General features: G+C 43.3%; 1 protein-coding gene across 12 annotated transcripts in view; it reads left to right on the plus strand.

The window, feature by feature from the left end:
• Positions 1-26963, plus strand: part of ARID1B (AT-rich interaction domain 1B) — a 411191-nt gene that overhangs the window by 369843 nt on the left and 14385 nt on the right. For 7 of the 12 annotated variants that reach the window (XM_059035978.2, XM_059035980.2, XM_067011076.1 and 4 more), the window contains 7 exons: positions 861-1006; positions 7521-7630; positions 8349-8507; positions 14295-14504; positions 17668-17872; positions 23375-23513; positions 23769-23941. In XM_059035978.2, coding sequence (XP_058891961.1) covers positions 861-1006; positions 7521-7630; positions 8349-8507; positions 14295-14504; positions 17668-17872; positions 23375-23513; positions 23769-23941 — 1142 coding nt within the window. The remainder of the gene's footprint in view (positions 1-860; positions 1007-7520; positions 7631-8348; positions 8508-14294; positions 14505-17667; positions 17873-23374; positions 23514-23768; positions 23942-26963) is intronic. The other 5 variants (XM_059035981.2, XM_059035983.2, XM_059035984.2 and 2 more) reach the window with 2 other exon arrangements.

A 26963-nucleotide genomic window follows, 5' to 3' on the forward strand; every position in this document is an offset into this window, starting at 1 on the left:
CCCCGTCTCATTCCAGCCGTTAGAGACATGACATTAGGCGACTGTTGTCTCCTTCAGATCAAAGAATACCCTTTTCCTCTTTGCAAGAGTGAAGAGAAGTTTGTCTTTCCCAGAGCAGAGCGTAGGCACAAAACTAACAAAACTAAGTCACCAGAAAAATGAGTCTGCACAGCAGTGGGTGAGGGGCGCCTGGGAGCCCACTGGGACACGTACCGCCAGTCTAAAGGCTCCCCTTCCCTTCTGTCACAGGAGACGTCCTGCAAAAGAAGTGGAAGTCTGATGTTTACTGTGTAATTTTAATATAGGGAAATGGATGTGTTTTTAACAGTACCTGATCGCAGAATGTTGAAGGGAGCTTTGGAAATGCTTTCTCCAGTATTCGTTATATCAGAAAAGTTAGGTCAAAGAAAAATGTTTTTAAACAACATTTTCACACTGCCCATTCGTTTTTTGTTTCTCGACTTTTGGTTTTCGATGCGAGGTTATTAAGTAGTGTCAATAAAGAGTCAAGTCTTTTTAAATGTTAGAAATGAATTTTGCTTGCTTTTGTAATTCCTGTTCTTATTTCAAGTTCCCCTTTTCCTGCTTATATTCCTCTATATAAGTTATAACCTGGAACACCAGACATGATTATCGGTGGAACTTACATTGTTTGGAATTTTTGCAAAGGGTATTAAATAATTACTTAGCAGTAGAGTTCAGCCTCTCGGTCCAGGAAATAAATTATTTTAAGGGAACAAGAACAATAATGGCCCCACCCCTTGCATAAATGACTGCCATCATGAGAAATGACTGCCGGGGTAAAGTGCTGCTACTCTGCGTGGTCGGGATACGTATGCGTGTGCTTTCTCTTCATATAGGCAAGGCGGCTTTCCCGGCGTGAATCAGAGCGGACTCATGGCTTCCAGCTCTCCCTACAGCCAGCCCATGAGCAACAGCTCCGGGCTGATGAACACCCAGGCGCCCCCCTACAGCATGACGTCCAATATGGTGAACAGCTCAACAGGTAACCTCGGCAGCCCTGTGCTTCTGAGGGCTGCCCTCCCCCTTCCCTCTTCTCCTCTTAGGCTGGTACCACTGAGAGTATAAAAGCAACTCAAGCAGTCGGATCATTTGGTGAAAAGGGGGAAAATACTCCTTCTCTGCTGCTTGGATACTTGCTCTATCTATTAAGACTTGAGGATTACATTACATTTTATGTAAATACTTTTATTCGTTCTGTGTTTGTGTAATACGTGGACACATTGCAAGTGTCATTGGAGATTGCTTGCAAAGCATATACACTAAGCTCTTTTTGTCTCTGGGCATTATTAGGAGTATTGGAAGATTCCATGACAAAGTCTGTAGTCTCCATTTGATAGTGGTAGAGATAAACATTTAAAATTCATATTTCAGAGGAAATGATTGAAGGGCAGGACAAGGGGGTGTTTGAAATAGTTTTTTTTTCATTTAGGAAAACTCACCTTTAAATTTACACATGAAAATAGTTGTTTTTATAGGTGCTATTTATAGACTGTCGCCGTTGAGAAATTATACCTTTTTAAGTGAATTGTTTTAAATTTTTCATGATGTTTAACTTTTTCAACACACTTTATGATCTCAACAGTTGCACTCTCACCAAATCCCATCTGATGAATGGAGTAAGAGTATGCTGTCATTTTGTGGAGATAACAAAAATGTCCGAAACTGTGCAAATGCTCCACGTTCTTAGGCCCCCAAGGTCCTGAACCACCCCTTTACAAGCCCCCTATCTAGTGATGATGAGCACTGCTCTGTAAATGAGAAAACGATGACGTATTTCATCTGACCTGGTAACTTTTTCTGGCACCGACGTTTGGGGTAGGATTCCCTCCTTTCGTTACTACAGAGCTTTGCGTAGCCAGCTGTGCGTCCTGCAGTGCTTTATGATGTGTTCGAAAAACACTGTGGAGTCAGAGGCTGGGCTCCCTCTTGTTACCTTTTTTCATTTCCTCTGCCTTTCGCCGCCTTTCTGACCGCTCCATCTTTGAAAGATGCCCCAGGAGCTGTTGTTTCTTTGTCAGGAAGGATAGACAGCTAGAGGCTGGGCTTGCATCCCATCTGAGCTTATAGGGTTGTTGCTTTCTAGGGTCTAATTCCCTGATTACTTCTCTTTAAAAGTTTATGGAAGAAAAAAATAGATACTACTGGTGAAAATGAATTTTTTTTTTTTTTTTGCGGTACGCGGACCTCTCACTGTTGTGGCCTCTCCCGTTGCGGAGCGCAGGCTCCGGACGCGCAGGCTCAGCGGCCGTGGCTCATGGGCCCAGCCGCTCTGCGTCATGTGGGATCTTCCCGGACCTGGGCTCGAACCCGCGTCCCCTGCATTGGCAGATGGACTCCCAACCATTGCGCCACCAGGGAAGCCCCGAGGTGGATGTTTTTACATTTGAAATGAAAGATAAAAGGCTTGAACTATTAGCTAGAAGCTTCCCCTTCCCTTCCCAGCACTGTCCGAGGTAATGTAATGGTGTATTTGGGTTATGACATTATGTGTTTTGTCTGGCTTGCTGAAATAAAATTACTTCAGAGCATTGAAACTACACAATAAATTTTCACCCACTATTAGCAGTACTCATTTTTCCCTTTTTTCCTTTGGACCCCAGAGCTACAAAAAATAGCCAACAACAAATAGATGCCCTGCCTAAGAAGATTTATGTATTCCTGAGGAATAACCAATTTAATGGAGATTCACAGAGAGGGTTTCTTTTTATTATTATTATTCAGATAATTCAGCTGTTTGTTATTTCATACAGAGGAAATGTTCAGTGAAAGGCCATTTATCCTCACCGTCTTTTGTGGGGGCTACTAGTAGTATATATATATATTTTTTTAATTGCATTGTGCGTTTTGAAGTATTGAATTTTTAATAATTTAAACATTTACCAAATTTTCCTCTACCCATTTATGTGATTTGATTCCAGCTTTATCAAGTCAAACGCTACCTGATAGAAGGTAATCATCCAGCATATCCAAGGAATATTGATGCTTTAGCATTTACTGTGTCTCTATTGATAGATACATGTGAATCTGCTATAACTGGGTCACAATCTCCGAGGGAAACAGGAATGACAAAGGACCCCAGAATGTTACAGTGTGGCCCCTCATAGGAGTCGTGACCTTGACTTTTCTAGAGATGGGCCAGAAATGGCTTGGGTCATCACCACCTCAGATTACTTGGTTGGGGCCCATGGAGATAAACTACCAGTGACAACAGCAAAGCATTTTCTCCAACAAAGGCCGCTTTTGGAGAAAGTGCCGATAACACAAAAGATGGCCAGTGGGGTTTGATGAACCTCAGTTAGCAGCTTTGTGCAGCCGGCATTCCAGCATCCCCTTTGCTGAGTTCAGACGGTTGTACTGTAGACAGTGTGCAGGGCCACAAACAGTCCTCCTGTGTAGTGACAAATTGTTGCAAGCCTCAGTGAGCAGGTAATTATTTAAATGGAGTCAGTGTGACTGTCAAGGTGGCACCTCTTTCTTCACTGCAGATGTGGGGAGGAGTGGGGCGGTGAGCAGTGGGGATTGTCTCCCTCTCAAGAAGCTTTTTAAAAATACGTAGTTGGACTAAAAGATTACAATCATGTATTACTACGGGAAAAATTATAAATTATGTATAACCTTGTTAAATATACCCTTATATAATACGTGTGCTGTTACATTGTACTTTATGTTTCATTTTATAATATTCATTAGTCGTATAATTATCTGCATGTAAACCGTCGCCTCCAAGAAGAAATCTAAATGCTAGAAAATATATCTACTGTCTGTGATTCTAAGTTTGCCTCACCAGAAGTCACTGTACAAAGTATAGGGCATTTCCACCTGAGTAACTTACAGATAGTAAACGAGCAGCCATATGGCACTGGCCCTTGGAGGTGTGTCAGCACAGGGAAATTTCGGGGGCTTCTTTCAAGGCCTTGCTGATCCAGCCAGAGACAAGTGTTTCTCCTAAGCTTTTCTCATACCCTTTGTATGTGTTAAGAGTATTCTTTTTGTATTTGCCACATGTAAAAATAGTCGTGACTATCTACAAACGTACACATGTAGATAGACCCTTTGTGTTTTCAAAAACAAGGAATGAAATATTTTACAGAGTGTGGTATATTATTTACCATGAACAGAAAAGATCTGTTTGTGTGTTTCCGGTCCTATTTTACCATCTTCTGGGAATGATTTTGCAGCCTTGCAGGGAGACCAAGTAAAGGAAGCTGGGAGAGTAGGAATGGATGTTTAAGGTCCGTTTTACTTGCACCATATGTTCTGTGTGTTCTTTTTGAATATATTACATCCAGGTGGAATAACTGCCTTAGGACCTTGACCCACACTTACTCCAAGAAGTCATTCTAGCTCTTAAATTCCAATGGTAAAGCCAGAGGCTACTACTTGAAATGTATTTGCAGTACTCACACAGCACTTTCTGCAGTCAGAGGTTCTTTACTGCCCCTTTTTATGTCTGAACTTTACATGCCGGATGACTGATGTCAAGAGGAGGAAGAACAGTGACTTGATTTAACAAATCCTTATAATATTGGTGGTCTTTCTCTTCTGGGAAAGAAGAAAAAAATAGTGCCCCTGGAGTCACAGTGCCCTGGGAAGCATATGGCTCTTTGCAGTATTCATTGAGAATTCTGGTAAGGAGTCAAAAATAAGCATTTTAACGAAAGGAATAGTAAAAGCCACAGTAAGGAAAGACCTTATGATCCATTTAGTAAAATAAAACTTACATCGTAAGGCAGGAGTACTAAGTAAAGCTATTACTCTATATTCTGTACTTATTTATCTCTCAAAATAATATAGCATTGTAATTTTTAAATTTTATTTATTTATCTGTTTGTTTATTTTTGGCTGTGTTGGTTGCGCGCGCGGGCTTTCTCTAGTTGCAGTGAGCAGGGGCTACTCTTCGTTGCGGTGCGCGGGCTTCTTGTTGCGGAGCATGGGCTCTAGGCGCGCGGGCTTCAGTAGTTGTGGCACTCAGGCTCATAGTTGTGGCGCACGGGCTCTAGAGCGCAGGCTCAGTAGCTGTGGTGCACTGGCTTAGTTGCTCCGCGGCATGTGGGATCTTCCCGCACCAGGGCTTGAACCCGTGTCCCCTGCGTTGGCAGGCGGATTCTTAACCACTGGGCCACCAGGGAAGTCCCAGCAATGTAACTTTCAAAATATGTTTGCTTACCCCGAATGCCCATTTTAAAATATATAATAGGAAATGAAGAAGTTTGGGGAATTTCAAACCAATATACATGCTTATATTCATCTAAGTGTGATTTTTTTTTAATCACTGTAAATTGTCATTAATTATCATAATACAATATTGGCCTAGTTCTTTATGTTAAAAAAACCCGCCTTTTATGTACATTAACACATTTAATGCATGAAGAACGAATTAGAAATTACTATTTTTCAAAAATAATATTCAGGCATAATTTATTATAAGTGCTACCAAACTATCTATTACAACCTTAGGAGGAGCAGAACTTAAGCCGTGTGTCCATGGCTTTGCTACTTTCTCTGGAATTGTGTGGCTGTCGTCCCTTTGAACCAGCTCTGGGAATAACTAGCAAGGACACGTGGACTTTCACAAAGAAGCCCCTCTTTCCGTACTCATCCTGCTTTCTTTCCCCTTTTCTTCTACAAAGGGGGTTTCTTAATGTATAGATTTACTGATTCCTATCTCGCTAGACGCAAGAGGTAAAACTGCACGAAAGCAATCCACTACTTTGCACGAGGCTGTCTTCTTGGTGTAATATCTCTCAGCTGCTTTTTTGAGGTTTCACACGTTCACAAAAATAACAGCATTTTTAGCTGATCCCAATAGATTTTTCTCTGCAGCTGCATCACTTGAAAAAGCTTTTTGTTCCAGTTCTTAAAGTCTAAGTATTGAAAGTAATTTGGAAAAAAAAAAAAAAGAAAAAAAAGAAAAACATCCCAATTATGATTTGTGTGTGTGGTGATGACTTCAAGGGCTGACTGAGCTGCAAATGGGCTTTGAAAAACAAGCCAATGTGCCCGTGGAAAATACAGGCATTTCAGAGCGCATCATTGAGTGTGCTGATGTAAACTCACAGGCACGTGCCTGGGTAGGCTTTTTTGGCAGGACCTCTGGTCTCAACCTGCAGTGATGCTAACGATATTAGCAAATTAGCGCCACAAAGCCTGCCAGCTAATTCGCCAGAGCCCTGCTCACTCTCTCACTGCTGTAATTAAAACTAATTATTTTCTAAAACATAGTAATACATGAATATGTGCAATAATCATTTTGTAGTGGGCAATCTGCGGAGCCTTTTTTTTAAAGCTTTTTTTTTTTTTTTTTTGCACATTATGCTGCATGTGCACTGCCGTGGTTAGGCCAGAACGTTGATTTGCAGAATGTAAAATGGGTCCTGTTCATAAAACCTCAAGGTTTATTTTATTTTGAAATGGGAATGTTTTCGGTTTTTCACTCACTTACAAGGCTCGTGATTCTCTCCCCTCTCCCTTTTCTCCTTCCACCTCTCCTTGCTCTGCCGCCTCACACAGCTGTGTGATGTGACACTCACAGCCCAGTGCCGTGCAGATGGTTTGCACAGTGGGGTTCTGTAGCAATTCAGCTGTTATTCCCCAGATATCTACACTAATTCCCTACTGTAGCCTTGTTCTTCCTTTAAAAGGAAATCTAAACCCATATTTTTGACTTGAAAATATCTAGTGGTATTTGCAATAAATGCGTGTAAATCCGTTGTTCTTTGGTGAACCTTTCATGCGAAAGCCTAAGTGAACTTGATTGAATTTCTGAGCCAGGAGTTAGAAAATGAGTTTTGCCTGGGATCGTAGGGTTGACTTGAGCTGGAGTGGGTGTCTAGCCTGGGCATTTGAGCTGAGGCTGAGGACTGATCCATGTATGCACTGCGCCAGAATGAAAGGAAACCAGCCCCATGGCAAAATAATTAGAAATCCTCTCCTTCAAAAATTAGTTTTGATTATTGTTTTTGAAGTCATCTGCTACAACCATCTTCCATTATTGTAGCCTAGGCCATATGTAATAGATGCGATTTTTCAAATGAAACAATATAAAGTGGTAAATGATTTTACAAACAATGGATTATGTGAATTTAGGAAGTTAAGACGGCAATAAATCCTCTAGTCAACCAGCGAAAATAGACATATCCAGCAGTTGAACCCCTCATGAGCAGTCTAGACATTGGGCATATTTCTACTTGCACCTACTCTATTAAAGCTGTAATAATTTTGAAAAAATAATATTGATAAAAGTTGACTTTCAGTGGCTTAGGTCTTGAGTAAACGATTGCTTTTTTTCCCCGTAAGATAAAAAAGGATTGCCAGCATGTTATGCTCCTTAGATTTCAGAAATGAGTATTCTCTGAGTTACAATTTCTTTTTCTTTTTTTCTTTCCTTCCTTGGAGGGAAATTCGGGTGCCCCACCACTCAGTAGCCTGTGTTAGCGGGAGCACAGCCTGACACGTCACATGTATAATCCCAAACTCTTTCTCCTGTTTTCGATTAGCATCTATGGGTCTTGCAGATATGATGTCTCCTGGTGAATCCAAACTGCCCCTGCCTCTCAAAGCAGATGGTAAAGAAGAAGGCACTGCACAGCCGGAGAGCAAGTCGAAGGTACTCCTCTCTCCTCTGCACGCGGTGTGGGGTCTGCTCGCTGCAGCTGCCGTGTGGCTCTCTCCTCACTTTTTTTCATTTGGTTTCTTCTCTTCCGCATGCCTCCATCTTGTGCGAAACGTTTGCAGTCTTCTTTCCCCGCCCCCCTCATGGTGTGGATCTGAAAGTTACTAGTTCTTATGGCATTTAACTCCTGGCTGAGGGAGAGGGGTGGAGGGACAGGACCCACCCAGAGAAATGCTTCGGGGGTGGGGAAAAGGAAGGGATCTTGCCTGGTTGGTACTTGAAGCCATTTTCTCTGCCTTCAGTTTATAGCTTCGTGTTTTGGCCGCCTTAGCAACAACAACATATTTAATATTTTGCTTTCCTACCTTATTTGATAAATAAGGTGAACAGCTTTTTTTTTTTTTCCTTTCTTTCTTTCATAAGGGGTAACCCATGCTTAGCATTCCATGTAAGCTTGAAGTAAGCATGGTGGCTCAGTGGTCTTATCCAGCATCCAGCAAACTTACCAAGTTATACTAATTAAGAATGTTGTTTTAAAACTTTTATATGTGTGTGGTTTTGTGTGTTTGTTTGTACATGTCTTTATATATATATATATATATATTATATATAAAAATTAGTCTGTTAAACTGGATGTGCTTTTTGTTATTTTAAATAAAGTTTGCCCTACCTTTGTCTTTTTTTTTTTCTTTTTTTTATTCCTCTACCACAGGATAGCTACAGCTCTCAGGGTATTTCTCAGCCCCCAACCCCCGGCAACCTGCCAGTCCCTTCCCCAATGTCCCCCAGCTCTGCTAGCATCTCCTCATTTCATGGAGATGAAAGTGATAGCATTAGCAGCCCAGGCTGGCCAAAGACTCCATCAAGCCCTGTAAGTGGCTCTGGTTTTTTTGTTTTTTTTGTTTTTTTGGGGTTTTTTGATAATTAATTCTATTTTAATGCTTGCTTATTTATTTGTTTTATAAGACTTTTTCTTCATAATTTATCCATGAAAGGGTTTTGTTTATAATAGTAACAGAATAAGTAAAGTTTGTTTGCATCATACATAAGTTGATTGCTGGTAATGAAACCACCGATATAAAGAAGCGTCTCTATACGAAGCATGTGATTGTGTTACTGGGTCCAAACTCCTTCACGCAATGACTTTGTTTAAATGTCTAATCCATTGTGCGCTTATAGAAGATCTTTAAAATGAGTTAACTGTCCATTTACATGGGAACTAATAGCAGCCATGGAGTATATGATAAGTTTGGCCTTTGGCCTAAATCTTTCATTGGCTATTGTGTCTGAAACATCTTATTTCAAGACTGCCTGTCTCGAAAATATAAATATTACACTCTGGGCACAGTTTAGCCTATTATCAGCCACGCTTTGTTTCAATCGACTGGTCAGAAATTAACAGAAAAGTTGTAGAAATGTTAGTGCCTGTGAGCATTTGGAATGCTACTCTTAGATTAATGTGTGCCTACATTAGAATCAGTTGAGGTAGAAAAATTATATCCTGCACAAGCCTGCTCATAATCTTGAAATTAAGTGTTGATTTCATACGATATTTTAAAAAACAAAAATGAAAATGTGCGTATAAGGGAATTTTTTTAGCCTTAATATTCTTCTGTCTGTAGAGCTAGGCCTTTATTTTCCTACTAAAGAAATTAATTCTGTGCCATTAAAAAAGAAGAAGAATGGCACTGTAGTAACCTTTATTTTACATTCATATAAGGAATCAAAAGATCTTTAAAAAAAAAACAATCTTAACATGCAATTACTTGCCAAGCAGGCTTAATTAATGCGCTAATTTTTGCAAGACAATGTATTGAAGAGCACAGCTCAGGAAAAGCAAGTTGGAGGGAAGAAGGCTCTAACTGCAGAATCTGGCAATCTAGTCAAAACCCCAAAAGGAGGCTGCTATTAATTATCCATTCGCTGGTTTAAACAGATAGAGCTGAAGGTTTGAAGACTTGGTAGTTCCAGTAAATGTTTGTAAAATTCATGTGAAGCTCTAGTATAACCAGCATTTTCCTTTTCAGAGGAAGAAAGGGCAATATTCGCTGTTACCTCCTTTGTAGACATATGTTTCGCTTTTTCAACAACCGAGATGAAATGAAAAATGCTTCTAATATGGATTAAGCAGAACTAATGGAAGAGAGAGTGCAGCTCCTTAATTCTGATATCTTTGTGTTATTTGCTTTGAGTCTCAGAAGGCAGCCAACATTGGGGGGGCGGGGGGGGGGCGGTCCCATAATCTACTCTGGTGTTTTATTTTGTTTTAATCATAGAAAAAGTGGTTTTGAATCAGTGATACTCTCAAGTTAACAGGTAGAACCCCAGCTATAACTTTTCAAAAACATTTGTTTATTGGCTCAGAGGGGAAGATTCCAGAGGTTGAAAATATCTTTAAAACCTTAAGATAATAATTAAGAATAAGAATTTATTAAAGACCTCTAATAGACCATATCATAGGTTTAAAATTTCCATCTTGCTGATTTCTGAATTATAAAGAATGATTGAGATATTTATTTTAAGTTACTAGTCACATTATCTCTATCCAATAAGTCCTGTGAAACTATTATCAAAACCCTCCTTTCTACTTAAATATGAGAAAAAAGAAAACTGAATTGTTGATTTCAGTAATATTTCTACATACATTATCTCTCCCTGTACCATAACCATTTTTTTTGTTTAAGAATTTACAAGCAAACTTCCGGCTCCAGTCTTAGAACAAGGAAATAGCAGAAGATGTGGTCTGAGGTAGTGGGAGGTGTTAGAGGTTGCTCTGTGTTTAAAAAACAGCACCACCCTCTAATGAGATGCTCATTCAAGAAAGGAACTAAAGGAGATTGTCATGCGGGACCTAAGATTATCTCTGGTATCAAATCACTGCAGATATGTATTGAAGAGTATTTAACTTCTCTTTCTGAGATACAACTTTAATTTGTACTTAAAATTGCTCCTAACAGTGTTTCTCGTTAAGCCTACCTAATAGCAGGCCTGAAATGGACTAAATAACAAAGATGTTCTATGCTTTGACAGTGTGCCATGGACCAGCACTGTTTTGTTACAAAACATTCTAAAATAAAAATAAACATTTGCACATACACATGCATATACACATATTACCAGGCATATGGTAAAGACTGCTGAAATGTAAATCTGCTTCAAAGACTTGAGGAAAAGTGTACTTATAGACTTAATTAAGTTATATGCAAGGAAAACATTTGTGGCACCATAATAATGTCTTGCTGTAATTTTTCAGCTGTCTCCATTTCTTTTTCTTGCCTCCACGACTGTTACATGCAGCAGGATACGATTTTTACAACACCAGAGCAATCTGAGGTGGTGCTAGTGGCCTGAAAAAGTTAACCAGCTTCCTTCGGGGCTAGTTTTCTTGCCCGTTGTCAATGGGTAGAGTGTAAATGACGTTTATCCAAAGGTCACATCATAATTAATGTCTCTGAACAAAAAAAGTATGTTTTGAGCCTGATCCGTGATGAAGTGTATAGTCTTTATTTCCTAGGGCTTTTGTTTCTCTTGGTGTCCTTTTTCTCTGTTTGGGCACCCAAATACTAACTTCGGGAATGGGCTGGTGTGCAGCCTTGCGAGCTGGGAATGGAGGTGTCACTAGCCCACCAATCGCTTCTCAGCTTTCTGTCTTATTAGATGTGTCCACATTCACTTAGCACTTCACTCACTGAAAACCTCTCTACAGAATATTTTAATCAGCTGTTAATTCTTACTTGGATGGTGCTAGACTTTTCAGACCTTTCTTGTTCATTTTAGTATGGACTCAGAACAAATAATGTACTGAGTACCTTCAGTGTGCTGTCACTGTCAGTGATTCAAGATCAACCCAGTTCCTGCCTTGTGGAACTTAAAGTCTAGTCAGGAGAGTGGAGGGCAGACAGCTAATCCCGCGCAAAACATAGGCCTCTAGGCACTGTGGGGCCAGGTGCCAGCGAGGACAAACAAAGCTTGCGATGATGATTCAGACCAGGGAGCCGGCATCAGAGGAGGCCTTTTCTAGGACCTAACATAAAACTGAGGCTTGACCACTTTCTTTTCATACAGATACATTTTTTTACATTATGGCACCATAAAATGCATTTTTGAAGATCTAAAAACTATGAAAAGTAAAACAATTCTATTAAAAACTGTTATCTTCATTAAGGTTTTCTAATTTTATGAGAACAAACTGAGATATGTAGAAGTTAATTAAACTTAAGTTCACTTAACAAAGAAAGGTAAGAAAAGTTAAAATATGGATAGTCAAACCAAGTAAATCATTACTCCAGGCCGGTTTCAGGTTACGAGAATCCACTCCTTTCATAGATAGGAACAAACACTGCACAGTCTCATTGCTTGGGTCACGATTAACTTTGTGCTGGAGCCCTTGCACAGTCTGGGTTTAGAGAGGGCGTGGCCCGGAACAGCAGCTGGATCTTTTACTCGGGATGTTGGCAGAGCCCCTAGAGTGATTGTAAGCTGAAACGACTGATTTCATATCTCTTATTTTTAAATGGAATCTCAGACTTTTCCTCTCGGTTCTTCACAGATGAAATGCAAGGGGGGGGAGGTTCATGGTGGTGGTTTTAATTGATTTTAGGTGATCATGGTTTTTTCCTCTGGTTCTTCTTTTCAAATGTTTACTTTTTTTAAAAAAAAGATTGGGTCCACTGTTTTCAGTGGACCTCCCAATAAAGACAAAGTTTCAAAACTATGATTTGGAAAAACTCCTGTTCAAAACTACCTCATGAACGATGACAAAGTCTCTGAAACGTTCCCAGTATGAGAACGTGGTGTAAAATGTGTTAGAACAGTTTCTTTTCCGAGTCAGATATTCCTTGGGTGTGAGAATATGGTAAATAAATTTTAAAAACTTATTTGGATATGGAGTATGTTCCATAATCTGCTATGTACATGAGTTTATAGACATATATAGGAACATGTATACATACTTTAAGTTCTTATCTAAAGTAACTTTTAAGTGACTTGCTCTTTAGCTTCAGCATCAGTTTAAATTCTAAAAGATCACATTATTTTTTTGTTTGTTTGTTGTTTGCGGTGCGCGGGCCTCTCGCTGTTGTGGCCTCTCCCGTTGCGGAGCACAGGCTCCGGACGCGCAGGCTCAGCGGCCATGGCTCACGGGCCCAGCCTCTCCGCGGCACGTGGGATCCTCCCCGACCGGGGCACGAACCCGTGTCCCCTGCATCGGCGGGCGGACTCTCAACCACTGCGCCACCAGGGAAGCCCCACATTATTTTTTTTTTATCCTATCACTCTACTTTTTTTATTTACATCAACTGTATTACCCAGTTTTATATATATTATGTAAAGATTTTATGCAAAGATTTTATGCTTCAATAATTCTAAAGCTGAAGGCTTAAAATTTTAGCCAGAACCGCTTGGGAAAATTATGTGTTAATTGGAGGGACCTCTGCTGCTCACCAGCTTGATGAGTTTCATTTTCAAGCATCCTTTCTCAGGCCCTACACCACCACTGCCCCCATTTCAGCAGTATGTTTAAAATTATCTTGAGCTAAATATAATGAAAAAGAGTTAAGAAAAGCTCCATCTAAAATAAGAGCTATACACTGCAAATGACAACCTAGTAAATAAACATGACTAAATGAAGTAGATTCTTATTCCAAGGAAATCTTTATCGAGACTTTACAAGTGGTTTTGCACAATAATCCCAGAGTTGCAGATGTTACAAGTGCACAAGTATTGTTACAAACACAGAGACATAAAAGAAAGGAAAAATATACAATTGGGCTCTTTATGAAACAGCAACCTTTGACATTTTAGAATCAGATACATAGTTAGAAAAATAAAAGACCAAGAATTAGAGCATCAGTATAAACCAAATGGGCACATGAAAGTAAACGTGTGTTTTTATCCATAGATATGCTGCGAGTATGAAATAGCACATGTCTTTGTGGTTAACACATGGTTGCTTAAGAAGTGTATTCAGATATCTAAACAGCCCCTTAACCTTGGCAGAGAAGTTCAAGAAATCTTAGGTCGGGAAAGCAGGTCGTTATGAGCGAATGCCAGAGCTTTAGCTGGCCATTAGTTTACAAAGCTCTCGAGTGTAGAGCCCACCCACCACTGGGTCCTGTGATGTGTGACCTACCTTATATTTTTCAGCGAGTACCACGTGTTTGCTCTTCCTCCATATGATTTAGTTTTAATGAAGACACACATTGGCCGTCCACATTTTGACAAGGAAATGTAGGAGTCCATGTAGTTTTTTAGGGCTCTGTAACATTACGTGTGAAATTTTAAATTCACTGTGATCGTTCAATGAGCGAGCACCCTTTTGTTTTTAAAAATGGCGTGAGGTGTCATTGGAATCTTGCCTTCTGGGATTCAACGCTTATATCGATAAAGTAAACAGGGGTTTTGTTCCTTTCTTTTTGTCTTTCAAGTATATAAAAGGGGGAGTTTGGGCCCTTTATTTAAAGTCAAAGTAAATTCTTAATTAAGACAATGTATACTTTGTGCCTGAACTAGTAGCCTTCATTCCTAATTGTTGTGTGATAGCAGTAGCTTTTAAATTTCTTCTCTTCTTGTATTTGGTAGCTCATTACTTTCTTCTCACCTTCTTCCCTTTCCCTTTGCCACCCGTGCCCCACCCCCAAATGCTCCTTCTGGGCTCTAGAAGTCCAGCTCATCCACCACCACTGGGGAAAAGATCACAAAGGTGTATGAATTGGGGAATGAGCCAGAGAGAAAGCTGTGGGTAGACCGATACCTCACCTTCATGGAGGAGAGAGGCTCCCCGGTCTCAAGTCTGCCTGCGGTGGGCAAGAAGCCCTTGGACCTGTTCCGACTCTATGTCTGCGTTAAAGAGATCGGAGGTTTGGCACAGGTGAGGATGAATGAATGAATGAATGAGGAGATGCTACAGATAAGCTCTTACAGCCGCTTTCTTTGAATATACAGACTCGAATTTTTTTTCTCACAAAGAAAAAGCGAAGCCCCTGGGAAGGTCGCCTTTACTGGGACCCGTGTTCATGTGCTGCAGGAGGAGAGTGCTGGGGCCAGGGACCTGGGTCCACTGCCCCCTAGCAGAGTGACCTCAGTCATTTATATGGATCTCAATCCTCATCTGTAAGATGAGACATTTGGGCTAGATTTTGCTTTCGGGTCCCTAACAGCTCCAGAATTCTACTGAATCTGTCAGAATTTCATAGTAAGTAAAAATGTTCTGCAAATGACTGAATTGTCTAGATTAGATATAAATCAAATTCACTGTTTCCCTCTATCCAGAGCAATTTAGCAAGAAAACTAAGTAATACCTCTAAGACCACGTCCGCTCTACCTGGGCGACAAGAAGAGCAGTGCTGTCCCTTTTTCACGGGGCTGAGACTGGCGTGGGCAGAAGTGGCGCCCAGAGTGCAGACTTCCAGGAGGCGCTCGTTTGGGGGTGTGCAGATGCCTCCCCTGCGCTTCCCCTTTCAATTTTGTGCCCTAGAGGCCACACTTTCCTCGCCAGTCTCAGCCCAGTTTTTAGCATTGGGTCTGGTTTGTGTGTCCATGTCCCGAAGTAGAATGGGGGAGAGTGTGTCCTAAGGGGTGAGTGCCCCCTGCGTTCTGGGCACTGTGCTTTTTCTTGTCACTTTTTTTTCTCAATACCCATGAAATGCAAGGTCATCAGCCCTGAAGAAGAGATGTAACAAGATGAAGTACAGTCGTCCCTTGGGATCCATGGGGTATTGGTTTCAGGACCCCGATGAATACCAAAATCCTCAGAGCTTGAGTCCCTTATTTATATAACCTACACACAACCTCCTGTATACTTTAAATCATCTCTAGATTACTTATAATATCCAATAAAAGGCAATGCTACCTAAATAGTTGCTGGTACAAATGCAAGTTTTGATTTTGGGAACTTTCTGGAATTTTTTTTTTTTTTTACTTTGACTGAAGTTGGCTGAATTCACAAATGCATCACCCAGGGACACGGAAGGCCGACTGTACAATGTTGTGGCCCAGGGATTGTCAGGCTAGGTGGTGAGGCCAGGTCTGTCTGATTGCAAAACACAAGCCCTTTCATCGCCCGTAGTTCTCAGGCCTAGCTGTTCATTAGCATCCCCTGGGAGAACTTAAAACCTGTCAATACGTGGGCTCCCACCCAGATGGATGAAAGTAGCTGCTGGGGCCTCAGGTGGTGCAGGGCCTCACTATCCAAAGGCAGGTCATCTAATCCACAGGTATCCCTGAGGGCCCACCCTGGTCTCGGTGCCACACAGCTCTTGGGGATGCAGGAGAGGCCTTTGTTCTCAGCCCTCCCCGAGGTGCCTCCTCCCACCCGAGACCTGAGGCCTACAACTGAAGCAATCAGAGCTTGACTCCAGACTGTCTGATCAGATGGTAAATCACAGGTTGCAGACCAGGTGCGAGTGGTGCTCAGTGAAGGGAGAGGTCAGGATACACACCTCTCTCCTGCACTTAAACCCTCTGACCTTTCCCCTCTGAGCATAGAACCCCCCAGCCCCGACCTTTCCTCTCTGCACCTACACACCCCTGACGTTTCTCCTACGGGCATAGACTCCCCTGACCGTTCTTACTTTCCACTTAGACCCCCTGACAGATTTTCTTAGGACCCCCAGGACCCTAAACAACTGGGTTGCACCCATCGCAGAAGCGTAGGGACTGTCTAGACCCCTCACTCTGTCAGCAGTGTGCGTTCCGTGTTGGTCTGGCAGCAGGACTCTGCTGGCTTAGCTAGTGAAGCTGCCTGAACGCAGCAGTGATTCACAGTGGTGAGCTCCTTGGCAGGACTGCTGCTCACACCCTGTCTTGGGCTCTACCTGGTGGCCATCAGATGTGGTTGGGAATAGGTGCCGCAGCCACAGATAGATCGGCTCATTCAGGGTGTGTCAGGCAGCGCTCTGCTTACTGTTTGGGAAGCCATTGCAAGCCTGCTTGTTGCAGCCTGGCATTAAGTAACAAAAAGGGCATTAAGCATTCCCAGGGGTATTCCATGGTTTATCATGCACCATTTAGTACTAAGTAAATGGACATAAAGAGCTTTGTGAGAAATTTTGAATCCAAAAATTGAACATTTCATTGAAACTCACTGTCCCCTTAACCTGTGCTACTTAACACAGGAAACATCTAAAGGCAAAATATTTGCCAAGTATTTGCAGGACTTCACGTTTCCTTTGTGTGTCGACGTCATGTAACTTGTGTTCCTGTGTGGGAATCAGAAGGTTAAAGTAATTCCTCAAACCCTTTTATAACATTTGAGGATTTCCTTCCTTTTTTCTCTTCTCGTTTTCCAGTCGTGTTCCCTCCATCCGAAGTGTGGGCGGGAACGCCGGGCGGTCCTGTGCACCCTTCCCAAGCCCACAGGTGCTGCCGTGCCAGCCACCTGGTGGCTCCACAGCTCAGACGAGGCTGATGGCTTCGGCCGGGTTTTTAAGTTGGGGTCATTTGGTTGGGGCCTTATTCACCCAACACCACAAGAAAGCCTCATGAGAGGCTGGGCGCGGACCAAAATTATAGGCTCATCTTTCCGGAAGCTTGCGGCTGTTGGAAGAAGATACTGTTTTTCATATTAAGGCTCAAACACTTAAATTGCAAAATAGTTCTGTTATTGCTTCTTATATTAGTGTTTAGACACCCTTCTTTTTTTTTTTTTTTTTTTTTAAGATAAGAGGTGGTATGGAGATGAGTGTGAGCGAGAGCGTACATTTGCTCAGAGATAAATTGCTGGGCCCGGACAGCACCAGCTCTGGAAGAGTGGGAGGCATTAGAAGATGCACCAGGCAGAAGAATCTCCATGAGCAATGCTTTTCATGTAGCTATCAGCAGGTTCCTTAATGGTTTTATAACTGTAAATGCTGTCTATGCACTACTGAGTGGGAGTAATGAGCATTAGTTAAAAGAGGCAAGTGAAGAAAAAAAAAAAAGTAAACCAAGACATTAAGTGCTTTTTTTTTTGGTCTCCTGGCTTTAAACAAGCCACTTTGCTGCAAACCAGTGATCCTGCCTTTTTTTTTTTTTTTTTTTTTTTTTTTTGCCAGGTTAATAAAAACAAGAAGTGGCGTGAGCTGGCAACCAACCTAAATGTTGGGACGTCAAGCAGTGCAGCGAGCTCCCTGAAAAAGCAGTATATTCAGTACCTGTTTGCCTTTGAGTGCAAGACTGAGCGAGGGGAGGAGCCCCCGCCGGAAGTCTTCAGCACGGGAGACACCAAGAAGCAGCCGAAGCTCCAGCCGCCCTCTCCTGGTAAGTGGTGGTGCTGCAGCTGTAGCGGCGGGCGAGCCGGGGACCCCGGCCCCGTGAAGCTCCTCCCAGGCTCTTAAGAAGGCCGCTCAAGAGTAAAGCAAGCCGAGCAAACTGGGATCTTAGAGAGCCAGGGGTTTTATGTTCCGTCTTGTCGATTTCATTAGACCCCGTTGGCAGTGCTTAAGGGAAGAAAGAATAAAATTTGGGGTATTGTCATTTCTGGTCAGCACTTTGAAGGCACTGTTCCTTTGCTTTACCTTTTTTAGTCAAAGTAGACTTTGGAATTCTGAGTTTTATACCTTTATCCTTTATACAATTATTTTAAAATATTCCATCTAACTGTCAAAATAAGAAACACCACCCTGCAGATTTAACAGCCAGCTTCTACCAGCTCTGCCTGTGTCAGAGACACTCCGATGTGTACGTTAACAAAATGGAATTTGGACTTGGTTTTTAATGTCCCCTGCCAAGCAAGTTTTTGTTTGTAGGGAATTCAGCAAACTGTCACGATAAAGGTCTATATAGCCCTATTTCTGAGAAAGAGTAGTCCAGTTAACTTTGACCCCAAGGTCAGGAATCTTAAAATACTGCTTAGGAATAATGGTGATTCACTTCAGTTCTCATAAGCAAAATCATATTGATGATACCTGCCTTCTCTCCTATCTCTTCACCCAACTGTTGGAGACCCTGCCATTCTTTCAGCTCTCCCGGTAGCTTTCGTTCTGCCTGTTACAGTGTTTCAAATTTGGTATTACTGAATCATTATATTCTGATAAATATGATACTAGAGGTGGGAAGAAACTTGCATCATCCTTAGTTCTGGGTGGTGACCTCGCTCAAGTTAAATTTGATCATGCTGTTGTCTGTTTCTGGCCGTGTCCAAGCCCTGGGATGGTCCACGCTTAGTCACACTGTCCCGCGTACAAGATGGGGCTGATCGTACCCGCCACTTCCCCCAGCAGAGGCTTGCTCTGCAGTCGGATGATCATAGCTCATTGCCAGTGTTTCTCGAGCCAGACGGCGTGCCAGACGCTCTTCTAAGTGCTGTATCATTTAATCTTCATGTTAGCCCTGTGATAAAGATACTGTTCTGAAATCCCTGAGAAAACCGAGGCACACAAAATCCAAGCAGACTGATATACACTAATTTGTATGAAATAGATAACTGATGAGAACTTGCTGTATTAATAAATAAATAAAATAAAATTCAAAAATTCAATAAACAAATAAATAATCTAAGCAGACTGGCCCATTGTTGCTTGTGAGTGGAAAAACGGGGCCTTGATCCCAGACATCTGGCTCTAGCGTTAGAGAGCTAGATGTACCTACTACACCTGTGCTTAAAGTAGCATTGTAATAGGTAAACTGTTTACACATAGGACGTGGTATCTGTGAGCCAAAGAAAGGAGTTGTTTCTCCTTTGATTATTCCCTCTAGCTGATATCTGGATGGCGATGCTAATATCTAAGGCCACTTAGAGATCTCAAATAAATACTTTTTAGGCCCAAGGTGCACTTGTAATGAGCCTACCTAGATATAGATCGGTTGGTTCTAAATACAAATAGAGAAGTCCTCCTCTCTAACCCCACTCTTTAAGATTCACAGCCTTTGCCGGTTACGGTGTACTTTAAAAACTGTGAAATCTAATTTCAAAAATCTCACAACATTAACAAGCTGCCTATGAACAGCTCTGAAACTGTTTTTCCAAAATGAACACCCCGTGGGGTGTAGGGACCAAAGTGGCAATGTCTGCAAAGATCTAAAGGTATATTTTATTTGCCAGGAAAGAACTCCTGTCCCTGAATGGTCTGCACTTCTGTATGGAGAATAGCTCCCCCAGCGTGCGTCAGCTTCAGTGCAAGAAACCCTGCCGAGGTATAGATAGTTCAGAAAGCACAGGGCCTGTTCTCTTAACAGTCAGCTCTTACCTTTCCCCCCTTGTTTTTAAACTACCCGTTTTTATGGCAACATTATCGCTTTAACTGCACAAAAGACCTTGGATTGCAGATGCACTTCTGATAATAACATTCTTCTTAGTGGTCCAAATGGAGCCCAAGTCCTGTGAAACAGGAAGCAGGGGGGGAAAGCTTCCTCTGAGTTTAGCCATTGAGCCATTGCAAGGCCTGGAAGGCGTCGTGCAGGGTGCACAGGGCCAGTCTGCTTGCTCGTGTGTTTTGCACACCGCTCGGCAAGAGAGACGGACACACGGACTGGGCAGTAGGGCAGTGAGTAACATCAGCCTCTCAACCCAAACCAGGCATTTCCTCCAGCATCTGTGAATTGTGGCCTCTTTGATTCCAGACCTATCATTAAGGAAAATGCCTCTGGAACATTTTTATTGTCAGAGAAGGGAAACATTATTCCTGGGTATTTGCCATGCCAGGGCCTCATATACTACCAAATTTTTTTAAACTAATTTTCAACCAAAGTTTGTGTTCTTTGAAGTCGGTTTTTCCCCTAAGAACATAACTGCAGTTTATTCCTTACCAGTACATCCAAGCAAACAACTAAAAGATTCCTAAGAAACATTCTAGATGGTTTTTTCAAATGGTCATAATGAACCAACTTAAATTCTAAGTGCTAATGACTTAGCATTCTAAGTCGTCCCTCTGTATTCCAGTTTTGAGCTGATGCAGCTGATACGGATCTGAAATTCAACCCTGTCAGCCCCTGAGAGGTATCTATCACCCCTTAGCCCTGGGGACTGCACCAGGATCTTCACTGTTGAGTGGCTGTGTGGTTTCTCATGCCAGAGATCCAGGTTGTGTCTTCCAGGGACTAGAGCAAGTCAGCCAAAGGAAGGCTCCTGAATGAAACCTGAGCAAGGACTTGGGGGTATGGTTGCATCTCTGAGGTGCCGGCGGGGCTCTTGTTATAACAGACTAAAAGTTTGTGGAGTTCTAATGAACAGCCACAGGAATCGCCTCCCCAGGTGGCCTGGGCCGCCTGGAAGCTAGAGTGGGGGAGGGGAGGGGAGGGGAGGGGACCCTCCTGGAGGAGTGCCGGGAGGTGGCAGGAAGCTCCACTTTCAGTTAGTAAGTCTGTAACCAAAAACCCATCCATCTTTGCTGGCAGGTGGCTGACTGCATTTCTATTATTAGCTGATGGGTGATGTCACAGAACCTGTCATGGATCCAACTAGGGAATCCTCAGTGAAAGATAAATGAGAAAGGGGCTCGGGTTATAAACAGAGGTGCCCTCTGGGTGACCTCTGGTCGCTGTAGACCTGGGACGTATCAGCTATTGCTCTTCTCCCCACCCTGCTTCCCGTAACCCCAGCCAGAACTGGGGCACCGGGTTCATGCTGTGTAAATTATCTTCCCAGCTAGGAGTCTGGCTGTACAGTCTCAAGTGTGTGGATGCACTTAACCTTCAGTAACCTTTGCATTGTTTACTTTTGAGTATACATCTGTAACTTCTGGCACAAGGTAGGGATATCCTGGAGAGCCAGCCTCCCGGCTGCCTTCGTTGTTTTTTTTTTTTTTTTTTATTCCTAAAAGGAAAAGAAAACACACTGGCAAGAGGGGAGAAATTTTTCCTGTATTTTTTTCTTATTAGCTGTAAATGTGAACACTTGTAAATAAGGGTCATTCTGAGATCACAGCCTTGTGAGCCATGTTGCACGGAAGATGTACAGACCGCTGTACAACCTGCTTCTTGATTTAAGAAACCAGTTATTTCTCCTGCCAACTGTACGGCGCAGTCAGACGTGTAGGGTTATCCTTATACGTTTGTAGAAGACTCTACTCTTTTCTTTTATTATATCTCCTTTTTAAATGTGCATCTCCAGGGTTTTACCAAAATTTGGTTTGTAAGCATGAGTTGGGAAGTTTTTATTTTAAGGTATCTACATCCAAGAAGGTACCGACTTTTGAAGTTAGTCTTCCTGGCGCCCGTGAGGACGTCCCTGAGTCGCTCCAGCCCTAGGCGCCCAGGGCGGATGTTCCGGAACAAGCTCCCCATTGGCTAGCGTAGTTGTCAGTGTTCATTCCCGACACGGCCAGGACCCAGGACCCGGCAGACCTGGACTCGCCAGCGAAGTCTGGGCTCAGCTGAGGCTTCCTGAGGCGAAGCAACAGGCTCAATGCTGTTTCTCACGCCTTTGTAGCGCACTCCGTCGTCTCCAGCGATGTGTTCACCTCCGTGTCCTCTGAAGTGTGGGTGCTGGTAGCTGTGGTGAGCCTTTGGAACTTCATAGGAGAGGAGCCATGGATAATAATATATGCGATGTTATTGTTTACACGCAGCCACTAATTCTGTGTGTTAGGGTTGCCGTTCTGAAAGTAGTCATTGTAAACTGGATAGGGGCAGGAATTCTTGTCCTTTTCCGTCTTTGGTGCACCCAGCTGTAGAAAACAGCCTACGATATAGCAAGCACTTTATCCATTCAATTAGTAGTTGTTTAATTAATACGTGAAACTAGTATCTATTGAACACCTAACATGCTAAAGACTGTGATCGGTGATAAAGCAAGAGCCCTTAAAATACTGTGTTTTCAGGTGGGGTTAATGATCTGCAAGACTCCCACTTACGTTTTTAAAAGATCTGCTCAATTCTGAGCCCTGTTATTATAATGTAATTATAGTTAAAGCCAAGTCTTGTAACTCTGATACTGACATTAAAGAACTCCAGGGCTTCCCTGGTGGCGCAGTGGTTGAGAGTCCGCCTGCCGATGCAGGGGACACGGGTTCGTGCCCCGGTCCGGGAGGATCCCACGTGCCGCGGAGCGGCTGGGCCCGTGAGCCATGGCCGCTGAGCCTGCGCGTCCGGAGCCTGTGCTCCGCAACGGGAGAGGCCACAACAGTGAGAGGCCCGCGTACGGCAAAAAAAAAATAAAAATAAAAATAAAAAAAATAAAGAACTCCAAACCAATACGCCTTGTGTTCTGTAAATAACAAATATGATTTCATAGCTCTAAAGATGACTATTAATGACAGCATAGACATAGCCAGACACTGAGAAGGCATTGAAATGATATAAAGCTCCGTATTAATTTGTATCATTGCTTTACAATATAAACACTTCTCATTGCCTAAGACCCAGATAATTTTTCTAATTTGTTTCTGTAACAGCACAATAGTCCATCAAATTGATATACCAAAATTTTCATACCATTTTTCCTTATTCTCAGATATTCAGATTACCTCCATTATAAACCACACTGAAATAAACATTTTTCTGCCGAAAGCCTTCTTTATATTAGATTACTTTCTTGGGATAAAGCAATTACCCAGTCAAAAGGTATGAATATATTTTATGGCTCACACCTGAAGTGTGTTGCCAAATAGTTTACAAAAAAAAAAGCTCTTACTAATTTTCACTGTAAACAATGTAAGAGCAATTGATTTTACTACATTGTTACCAGTGATGGATATTGTTACTATTTCTACATAAGATGATGTCTTGTTTTCTTTCCTTTTTTTTTTCAATAACTATCAAGGATGAGCTTACTTGATAACCTCTAGCTTTCCCCCCGTTTTCTCTTGGCACTACTACTATCAGCTAACTCAGGATCCTTGCAAGGCCCACAGACTCCCCAGTCAACCGGCAGTAACTCCATGGCAGAGGTTCCAGGTGACCTGAAGCCACCTACTCCGGCCTCCACCCCTCACGGACAGATGACCCCAATGCAAGGTGGAAGGTACGTTGAAACATCTCTGCGAGCCATACAAAATCAGATTTGTCTGTCTTTTCATTTTCCTGGAGCAGACTTTTTATAGAGAGAGGCAATGGTGTTCTCCAGTGAGTTTTTAAATACTACCACTAGCTTTATTCATATGGTTTACTTTGGATGGTTTTTGCAGGTACAGATTTCAAGGTTGGCTTATTTTCTCAGGAAGTGTGTGGAGGTGACTAATGCTCTGTCGTTAAGCTTTCCCGTCTCTCCTCTTATCAGAAGCAGCACAGTCAGTGTCCACGACCCATTCTCAGACGCAAGTGATGCATCGTTCCCAAAACGCAACGCCATGACCCCGAGCGCCCCGTATCAGCAGGGCGTGAGCATGCCGGAAGTGATGGCCAGGATGCCCTACGAGCCCAACAAGGACCCCTTTGGAGGAATGAGAAAAGGTAAATGCCGGGGGGCCTCTGTGCAGCGTTGGTCCAGAGGGTGTTCTTCTGTCTGCCATCCCATGACTGATTCACTGATCCATTCGAGATACATTTGAGTCCCAGCTCCCCAGCCTACTACATTTCTGGCCTTGGGCACAGTACTTAGCGTCCCTGTGCGTCTGTTTCCTCATCTAGAAATTGGGATAATAATGGGCCACAAGGATTAAGTGAGTTAACGCAGCCCTTAGCAGAGCGACTGGTATGTATTGTAAGCAAACGTGCCCCCAGTGCAGCCTGGAGGTGGTGGCGTGGTCGTCATGGCATGACCTGGGCATGGGGCTGAGTGCCAGGTAGGATGCTGGTAAGCCAGACAGTCCCTTGTGGAGTTGACGGTCTACAAACAACACATCAAAAGTAAGTGAAACCACATGTATATGATGAAGGATGGTGGCTGATGGAAGGAAGGAAACAAACAGGCAAGAAAGGACACAAAGAGCCATGATGTTGTGTGCAGGTCATGGAAGGAGGGGCACCTCCTAAGGAGGGTGGGAGGGGGGAGAGGGCTCTGAGGAGCCGTCAGTCGTCTGCTGAGACCCGGGGAACAGGCGTGAGTCGGGGAGGGGCCAGGAGTTGGGGAGGCCGAGGCAGGAGTGGGGCTGGTGTGTTTGAGGAGGGGCAAGGCTCCTGGGGCGCAGAGAGCAGGGGGCAAGCTCAGCACGTCGAGACCGATGGGACGGAGGCTTTGTGCCTTCCTAGGCATGTTGATGAGGCTGGGGTTTTACGCAGGAAGTGAGGTGACTGGGGTTTTTGTTAAAAATAAATAAGTAAATAACTGGACATTTACGGGGAACATATTGGAGAGGGGCGAGGGTGGAGATGGGGAGACCACTGTCATAATCCAGGGAGAGGTGATGGGTTGGAGTCAGACCCCAGCAGGGAGGGAGAAGTGGAACCACCCGGTGTGTATGTTGGGGGTTAGAAACAACAGGATGTGCTGATGGACTGAACGTGGGGAGAAGAACCAAGTGATGGTGACTGAGAGGGTGAAGACGTTACCACCTGAGTGTGGGCAGGTGGGAAAGAGAGGGAAATAAGGCTGGCTGTTACTACCTGTGGTGCGGACATCTGGGAAATGAACAAGCTAGAGAAGGAAATCCCGAGTTGACTTGTGGATGAGTCAGGGTGATAAGCGGGGGAGTGTATGTCCGGAGCTGGGCAGAGCATTGGAATTAGGTATAAGCTTGGAGAATTAAGCAGAGAAGTGGTATCGACAACTGTAGGATGGACGAGGTCGCCGAGAGTTCCTTCCCACTGACATTAGCAAACACCCAGGGCGGGTTTCTCCTTCGTGGGTATCAGCCCCCAGCACTCCCGTAGCCCTGAGACTGTAGCCGTCTAAGCCCGTTTCAGCTCCTCCAGGGGCATCCACGAGCCAAATGTTGGCACCCTTCCAGATGCAGTTGAGTCCTGTGAAACTGAGGCATGATATGAATATTTTCTTGAAAAACGTACAGAAAAATGGTGAATAATATTTTTATGGAAGTACTTATTCTGGGATCCCTTAAATAATAGTACTTTTGCTGTATTTAGATGTTTGGGGTACATGAACTTCTGGATACTGTCTTGAGTAGAGAGAAACATAAAGCCTGAAGCCTTGGCTTTCACAAGTATTACGGAGCAATGCAAAATAAAAATGAATAATCTCAAATTTTTAAATGTTGGGCATATTACCATTTAATTAACAAATGAGATTTATTTCATATGTATTTCAGATATCTGTTATACAAAGCAAGATAATCTATAATTTTTCCTTTCAAAAAGTTTACGAGCGGGCTTCCCTGGTGGCGCGGTGGTTGAGAGTCCGCCTGCCGACGCCGGGGACGCGGGTTCGTGCCCCGGTCCGGGAAGATCCCACGTGCCGCGGAGCGGCTGGGCCCGTGAGCCACGGCCGCTGCGCCTGCGCGTCCCGAGCCCGTGCTCCGCAACGGGAGAGGCCACGGCGGTGAGAGGCTCGCGTACAGCAAAAAAAAAAAAAAAGTTTACGAGCTGCTTATTCCAAGTAAAGATTTTGCAGAACATGCAGTAAATCCATAAGCTCAGGAATTCGAAAGCTCTGTGAACATTGGCGTTAGCTGTCTTCCTTAGTGGTATGAGATGCGAGAAGGAGCATGTTGTTAGTGCTGTTGGTGGATGTATAACATTTTTAGACTCTGAAAATGTGACAATAACATGGAAAAAATAATTAAGTTTTGGAACCTGGTTTCAAAAGTTATTGTGAACTATTCCAGTATCCTATCTATATGCTGTGTTAGACAGCAAGAGTTCTATTTCTTTTGTTTCTGTATGCCGCTAATTTTTTTATAATGAAAATACACGTGGGGGCTTCCCTGGTGGTGCAGTGGTTGAGAATCCGCCTGCCGATGCAGGGGTCACGGGTTCGTGCCCTGGTCCGGGAAGATCCCACATGCCGCGGAGCATCTAAGCCCGTGAGCCGTGGCCGCTAGGCCTGCGCGTCCGGAGCCTGTGCTCCGCAACGGGAGAGGCCACAACAGTGAGAGGCCCGCATACCGCAAAAAAAAAAAAAAAAAAAGAAAATACACGTGGGAGTCGGGAGGTGGCTGTGGATTACCTGGCTAGACACTAGGTAGCTCCACAATGTGTTTTCATCAACTGTGTGAATGGTACAGTGGCTCAGCAGGAAGCTCTGCCTCGCATTTCCCCAGTCTTTTTCAGCTCACCTGCTACCTTACGGTACTGGTATATTTAGTATCAAATTAAAGCAGATGAACAGAAAACCCACAGGAAACATATTTTCTTACAGCCCTCCCCCCTTTATAATAAAGCTTTCCATTCCTCGGTTCACCATACTGCGGCGGCGAGCTTGGTGGCGCTCTGATTTTTCGTTGAACGACCAACATCAGTGGCTGTCACGCTCCCTGTTGATGGTGTTGGTATTGTCACTCCTGCTGCTGACCTGTGGTGTGGTGGTGGAATAGATGAAAGAGCCCAGTCTAAGAATCAGCAGCCCTGAGGAGCCTCG

The sequence above is a fragment of the Kogia breviceps genome, chromosome 13 (genome assembly GCF_026419965.1).
Source record: "Kogia breviceps isolate mKogBre1 chromosome 13, mKogBre1 haplotype 1, whole genome shotgun sequence".
NCBI classification, from domain to species: domain Eukaryota; kingdom Metazoa; phylum Chordata; class Mammalia; order Artiodactyla; family Physeteridae; genus Kogia; species Kogia breviceps.